Raw genomic sequence first — 7,526 nt, 5'->3', positions numbered from 1 at the left:
CGACGGCTCGAGAGGGCCCCCATGAGACGGCCGTCCCTCTGTACAGCGGAGAGCAACTGCCCGGCCTCTTCGTCCCGCGCACTGCGCCTCCTCGGAGGGGGGGGGGCTGCGGTATTGAATGGGAAGGGGTGCAGACTGGAAGAGAGGGCAGAGAGAGAGAGAGAGAGGGTGAGTGAGTGTGACAGTGTGTGAGAGAGAGAGAGAGAGAGAGTAGAGCGCCGGCAGTGGGTGTGTCTCCAGCAGACTGTGCGGCAAGTCTACACGACACCGGCGGCGCCCCCTCCAGCCCGCGACCTGCCCTCCGCAGTGCTCACCTAACTCTCTCTCTCTCTCTCTCTCTCTCTCTCTCTCTCTCTCTCTCTCTCTCTCTCTCGCTCTCATACACACACTCGCTACTTGCGATTGGGGCCCTTACCCAAGTTGGCGTCGCGGCCGCGGGTCCCATGCTCTGGTTAGTGGCCCGGCGCGCGTTTGTCAGACCGGAAGTGCGCGAGAACATTCAGCGCTGCAATCGGAGTCGGAGAGGAGGGACGCCTGGGTCCGTTATGGCGCTGGAGACGGACTGGAAGCGCAAGTGAGTGTCGCACACTTGTAGGTGTGCGAATTCCCAGTTTCAGACTTCCAAGAGGAAAGGTCCGAATTTTCCTTTTCCAATTTACACACGTATGCCTCCATGTCTACGAATGGCGTTCTTTTGCCTACAGTTCTGTGACATTAACAGAATTGGATTTTTAGGTGCGCTCGCGGGGGCACTAGCGAACGAAGAAGGGAAAAACAGCAGAGCCGTGACAACACTTCGACAGACTTGGGCGTGCCCCTATCGCACCTGACGCGCGCTTCGCTTCTGCCGCTCCCGCTCCAGGCCTGACTGGACCGCGCCTATCGACGGAGTTATTTGACAAATTAACCGGCGCCGTATATATCCTGTGATTGAGACGGCGTGAGTCTTGCGCGGCTCAGCCGTAAAGGATCTCTCTCTCTCCCTCGCTCCCTTCTCGCCTCCGCCGTCGCCCATAAACTGCTCGGCCATCCCGTGTGTCGTTCCCCACACGGTGTTTTCTCGGCCGAGGAGGAGGAGGAGGTGTGCAAGTGATTATGTTATTATCGCGGGAGCGCGATCGGCGCTCTGGTGGAGCGCTCGGGAGCGCCCGCAGACAAGGTGATGAGGTAGTGATGCACTGCCGGGCCCGCTCCCGGCGGTGGCGCAAGCCTCCACTACTCCGCGAATTTCACTGACTGTGCGACAAATTAGTTTACCTGTAGTGGTAATGGAAATTTGTACAGTATGCAGTAAAAACAATGCCAGATTGTTGGAGTAAAAATGGAAACTTTAGGGAACTCCCTTAAAGAATTGTGGGAATCTCCCTCATTTTGTGATGAGATATTCTCACAATCTGTGAAGTTTTCTCAAACTCAAGGAGCTAGCTTCAAAGTTTTCCCCTTTTCCTCAAAAAATCAGACATCATTTTTACATTGTACAAACTATTTATTCTGAAGTTATACAGTTATAACAGCAACTTTTTAGTTGAACACATTCCCTGCGGCCGCCTGCGGCTCATTATTGGTGCCTATGATTTAACATGGGAGCAGCGTGACCACATAGCGGGGGTTGAAAGGTATAAAAGGTACAGGTAAAAATAGCTCTCCACCAGAAAATTTGTCTGGCGGGTCCAGTCGAAAACGGACAGGAAATAATTGAAGCCATGTTTTGTTTCTTGTGACTCACCTTTGTACAGCGAGCTGGAGAAGCTGTTGACGGTGGTGGCGCTCTGGATGGAGTTGTGGCGGCGGCAGCAGGCGGCCGGGACGCGCGTGGCGGGCGCGCTGCCCCCAGGCCAGCGGCCCCACGAGGACGGGCTCGGGTGGCCCGCCGTCAGCGGCCCGTTGGCCAGGAAGCCGTCGGCCGTGAGGCCCAGGGCGCCGGCGCCGCCCCGGGCCGCCCAGCGCGCCGCGGTCGCCGCGTTGGACAGCGGCGGCGGGGGCGGCGACGCCGAGAGCGACGGCGACGCCGACCCGTCCGTGTCGCGGTCCGTGTCGTGCTGCATCACGCCCTGCGCGGTGAGTTGTCTCTCTAACGTGTCTCTGTGCTACGCTGGCCCGCGCAGTCCTCTGGGCGGTCCATTAGCAGCGTCAAACACGGCGCTGGCGGGTCCTGCAATCAGAAAACGGGGGAAGTATTAGCGCCGCTGTGTGTCAGTTTTATACACCAAACACACGCCGCCAACTCGGCACGTTGTTAATGTGCTGGAGCTGCTTCCTAATTCGGTAGTCAGATGATACATTATTGACGATGATGCACCAGGTGTAACAGTGTAGACACACTGCAGTCTTGACTCTCCAAGTTGCAAGGTATGGTTATGGCGCCCCTTGTCTTTTAGATACCCCTGGTTCGACAAATTGCAAAATCTCAGTCCACTTTTTTTTTTTTTTTTTTTTTTTTTTTTTTTTTTTTGAGTGTAGAACACACGTGTATATTATTTGCGAACGAACGGCTTGCCGCCATAGGGGCGTTTGCTGCGATAAGCGAAATAACAGCACAAACGCAGGCCCACCACACCGAGCTCTGCCTCCCTAGAACCCTGTAGCCCTGCGGCTGCCCGTCCCCCGACCCCGGAATGGCTTCCGCGAGCGGGCGGCTTTGTCCGCGACCAGCCAGGGGTAACAGTCACATCATAATAATAACAATTCATACTAGAGTGAAATTGCAGTGGACTGGAACACGTTGGCATAGGGGAATATGGCAGAAGAGAGAGAGAGAGGGTCGCGGCGGGGAGACGCGGGCGATTGCCTTCGTTGGCTTTGGCGGCGCGCGAGAGGCCCAACAATCAATATCAATTGGAGAGCAATTCTAAATGAACGACAGGCCTCTGCAGATAGTAGCAACGGCTGCGCAAGCATCCCTCCCCCCTATCCGTGCCTGCCGGCCTGTGTACGTCGAGCCTCGCAATATTTTCACATTCCATTTCCATTCAAACTGCCTGCGATAAACCGAAATGATTTCGAGAAAATGGGGCCCAGGGCGGCCGTCCACGTTTTTCTAAATATTAAAATTCAAATAGGCCCAGTCGGCTGTGTTCCCCTGTTCTGCATGCCATCCTTGCAATATTCTTCTTGTTTTCTTTTTTGTCCTTTTTTGTGGGGGGAGGGGAGCGTGTGTCAGGGCGCTTGTGTCATCGAAAGATAGTGAAGATATTGGATCGAGGCACGACATCACCGTGCAAATCACGCTACAAGAAGTTATGATTCACGGGGATGGGAAACGCGGGCACCTTGCGCGCGCACGCACACACACACAGAGCACACCGACGCACACCGACGCACACCGACGCACCAACACGCGCACATGTGCCATTTTAATATGAGCCATAAATTCTAGGCCGATGGCATTAAGGGCATGAGCCTCCTATTCCAGCGGCTCAACACATTCCATCGCACGTCAGGGAGCACCCTGCCTGGAGGGACGATCTTTTTTCGTTGTTGCCCGCACGAACACGGTCTTTCTTGGTGCCCTAAAAACACGAAGACGAATAATATTGCGGTTTATTTTGTCATTATGTAAAACTTTGAGAAGACGTCGGTTAATACTTCATCCCTCGATAATATTCCTGCTGATGATAGCGTTGAAATTGCATAGAATAAAGTGCGGGTAGGAAACAGCTTCCAAGATCCGCACTCCATCGAGGGTCGCTGATTGCTGCAGCCCTCCTCCCCCCCCCCCAGCTCTTCCAGTTAAATGTTTTCGTTCGCAGAGTACCCGGGGCCAGACGCATACATTGCGTCCTTTACAAAAACTTCAAGCGCAGAGTGGTGGTGAGCGTATAAGCTACCCCTCCAGAACAAAAGGCAGAGCTGTTATTGTAATGATAATTAGTAGAAATTGTTTTCGAACGCCGCGTGGATTGTCGCACTACACGTTTCTACCGCCGCTGCGCCCTCATATGGAGGGGGCGAGGAACGCTACCCCCGCCCGCGCCAGCCTCCCATTCCACCCCCAGCCGCATGCCCTCATCAGATTGCTTAATCCTGCCTTAAATATTACGCTGGGCAAAATTTCCGAGGCATGTGTGTGCAGCTCACTTCAGCTCCCCCTTCTTCCAACCCTCCACCCCCTTCCCTGCATCCCCGGTAAACCTCACAACCCCCTCCCTGAAACATTCTCCCCCAGTTTCTCTAATTTCCTTCACTTTGGCTCGGTCTAGTTGCCCCCGCCCCCTCTCCCTCCACCCTCCGGGAGGAGGATTCTACTCCCACCCTCTTCTTCGCCGGCACTGACTCTACGGGGAGGGGTACTTGGGTATTGTTTGGCTGCCGGTCGCTAAGAAGACGGGATTAAGAACGTGCGTGTGCGTGCGGGGGGAGGCTGGGGAGGACAGGGTGTGTTCGTATGAGAGTGCAGGGACACCCCCTTCCTCTCGCTAAGCCCCCTACAGCCTCCATCAGCCTCTAAATCTTCTCCGCCAGGTCTCTCGTCGGCTTATCTCGGCATTCAGGTGCCCTGTCCGGCGCAGTGGCTTGTCTTCTTTCTGGGTTAATAGTTATAATCTCTCTCTCTCTTTCTCTTCTCCGTCCCTTCCTCTTGCTCTCTCCCCCTCCCATATTCACCACGGTGCATATCCTACTGGTGGAATTCCTTTCTCGCGCCCATTCTGACCACGCGGATCCACCATCCAACCACAAGACTTCCTACTGTCAAATTTAAGAACAGAGTGGGAATAGCATTGTTCCAGGAGAAATGCGAGGGCTTATTTCACTCGCGGCGTTGTTTCGAACACGGCTTCCCTGCATCTTCTCTTTTTTTTTCACCTCTACACCGCCCCTCGCTCCACCTCTTATTTCCCCAACCTGTTCCTGGCGCAACGCAACCTTCATCGCCCTCCATTTTCAAGAGTTACTGCTTGTTCGTCCATGAAATTAACTTTTTGCATCCCTAATTTCACTATTCATGGCGCTCCATTTCTCCTGGTTCCCCGTTCCGCGCACAGGATAATTTCTCCTTATTGGCGTACGACGCTTGTTTGGTGCTGCTCTCTTGAAAGGCGAGGACGAGCGAGGAGGTACTTTTGGGCGCCAAGGTATTTAACTGGGGTTTGGAATTTCTCTACCTTTCAGGGAGAGAAGAGAGGAGAGAAAAAAGAGAGAGAGAGAGAGAGAGAGAGAGAGAGAGAGAGAGAGAGAGAGAGAGAGAGACTATTTTATCTCGCGTTTCCTGGCTAATTAGCATGCCCCGCTTGGTCCTTTCTAGGTGGTTGACGGAACAGGTCACCTGTTTTTTGTTTGCTTGGAATCTGTGTAATCTCGGTAATCGGTACAACTTGGCTTGACACCGTTTCTTTTTTAGTCTTCTAAAAAAAAGAAACAGCAGAGGGACACACAGTACCATGTGAGATGTGAGCTTTGGAAACCTTTGGCTTTGGAGTGTTCATGCATGCGTAGTACGGATTCAGTAAATAATATAACTACTCTCGTTGGGTTTCCACATAGAGAACGCCGAAATAGCGAAATAGCTAATGTGAGCCCCACAAGTATACCACATGATAAAATAAGGTAAAAAGTAAGGTATGATAGAATAATTTTTTTTGGCCTTAAAACGAAATATTGAAAATTTCCTGGGTTTAACTCAAAGAACGGCAATCCTCCTTTTTCTTTTCTCCGCTTTGGCTCAGGCGCTGCGGCGGGCGACTAATATACAGCCACAACTTATTCGGGCGTGCCCGCACCACGAGTGCCTGATACTTTGAAGGGAAAAATTTGAATGCAAAACACATTCCGGCGATACGCGTAAATGTGCGCAGCCCGCAAATTAAAACCTTTTGCGGACGCGGCGCGCAGCAGAGCCAGTGCGGCTCTCGCGGCTCGGGAGCGGCGGCGGCGGCGGCGGCGACGTCTCGCAAGAAGTAATGCAAAGAGCGTCGTGGCCACATAGCGAGTCTGCCCATAATTGGGGTGAAATATGCCAGGCATTCGAGCCGCGTCGGCCGTCGGCCGTCGGCCCGGCCCGGGCTGGACCGCCTGCCTGTGCCCGCCGCCGCCGCCGCTGCAGTCCGGTTTAAATTCCCTCTAATTTCCTTCTCCGGTTCCTGCTGGTTCCCCGCTCGCTGCTCGCGCCGCGGCAGGTTGTTCCTTTCGGCGCTACACCGCTGCCCCCCACCGCGGCACCGCCGGGCACCGCCGCCTTCCCCCGATGTAAGACGCACTTTGTGCTCACTCTCCCGGCGGCGGCGGCTCGTGCGGGGATGATGCACTCCGCGGAGGGGAATGGCGCTCGTCGTGGCAAATGATGCGCACGGGCGCCGCCGGCCCCGCCACGGCTCGGCACGGCACGGCCGCGGCGGATTATAAATCGAGTCGCTTTAGTCGGCCCGGCGGCGGCCTGGGCTGGGCGTCGGGATGGGCGCGTCGGGAGAGACAACGCAGAAATTGACAATCGCCCTGACGGCGACTGGAGCGCGAGAGCAGCGCAGAGCGCGGACGGGCCGAGAGGTCGAGCAAGAGAGTCTTATGCAAATTTTATTTGCCGTCGCTGCTGCGATTCGCCGCTTGCCGCTCGCTGTGATTCTCTGCTTTCGAGTGCGAGCGAGCAAGGGACGGCGCAGGACGAGAGAGGAAAGACGGAGAAGAAAAGGACGGTGGTTGGTTGTGGTCGGGTGGAGTGAGGGATGAATTTGTATTGGGAAGAGGGAGAGCGGGGGTGGGGGGCGGGCGAGGGATTGGGAGAGTCCGAAGAAAGGGGAGACTGGCGGCGAGAAGAAAATTAGGGAGAAGTGTTTTGGGAGTCTGCAATGTAGGCAAGGCTCCTCGAAACAGCGACGGCAACGCGCTCTCGCTCACGGGGGAACAAAGTCCCCGTGTTTTACGACAGAAATTTTGAAACCACCTTCCCCCCTGCTTTCTTGCAATCTGAACTGTGACTTTCTTTGCGTCGTTGGTAAAATAAACCAAAACAAATCTCACAGTATCCCTTACGAGCGGCTATTCTCAAAAGATAAACAAAATTGTACGGCTATATGGACATGAGTCCGAACCACTGTAGGCCGACCAATGACGCAGATTATGAGCCTAGGTCGAGTCTGACTCGTCACCTTCGGTCCTGGCTACGTCTAGCTTGGCTCATATCGGACACTGCTTGGGCCTACAGTGGTTCGGGCCAATTGTACCCCTACATATTTGCGTTCGAACGGTGTTATCAATGGTACCAGTCAACCTCTCTCTTGCACCTGTTTTGTCCGACTGTCGGCTGGAGCCCTCGAATAGACACGGGTAGCAAATAGACGGCGCGTGGCCGAGCCAGGCTGGCGTCCCGTTTAATTAAAAACAATCGTCATCATCCCGGTGCCGCCATCGGGATAATAAATTAATTATGATGGCCGTTTGAATTTCGCGCGCCACCCGCCACCGCCGTCCTTCTCAGATTAGAGCGGCCCCAAATGTTTATGCCGGTGGGGATGCGGGGCGAGAAGGGGGGGGGGGGCAATTTCATTCGGACCAATAGCCATGAACGCAGCAGGCTGCCTGCCCATCTTTATCGG

At 54.6% G+C, this 7,526-nt stretch overlaps 1 protein-coding gene across 1 annotated transcript in view; it reads right to left on the bottom strand.

The window, feature by feature from the left end:
* LOC127749128 (uncharacterized) overlaps positions 1-2,450 on the bottom strand; it is a 46,146-nt gene extending 43,696 nt beyond the window's left edge. The window contains exon 1 of the mRNA XM_052265970.1: positions 1,727-2,450. Coding sequence (XP_052121930.1) covers positions 1,727-2,045 — 319 coding nt within the window. The 5' untranslated portion in view covers positions 2,046-2,450. The remainder of the gene's footprint in view (positions 1-1,726) is intronic.
* Positions 2,451-7,526: the final 5,076 nt, after the last annotated feature.

Source organism: Frankliniella occidentalis, unplaced genomic scaffold, assembly GCF_000697945.3.
Source record: "Frankliniella occidentalis isolate FOCC.00 unplaced genomic scaffold, Focc_3.1 Scaffold33, whole genome shotgun sequence".
NCBI lineage: Eukaryota > Metazoa > Arthropoda > Insecta > Thysanoptera > Thripidae > Frankliniella > Frankliniella occidentalis.
Note: the sequence above shows the minus strand (reverse complement) of the source record. Positions and strands in the feature narration are given on the sequence as shown.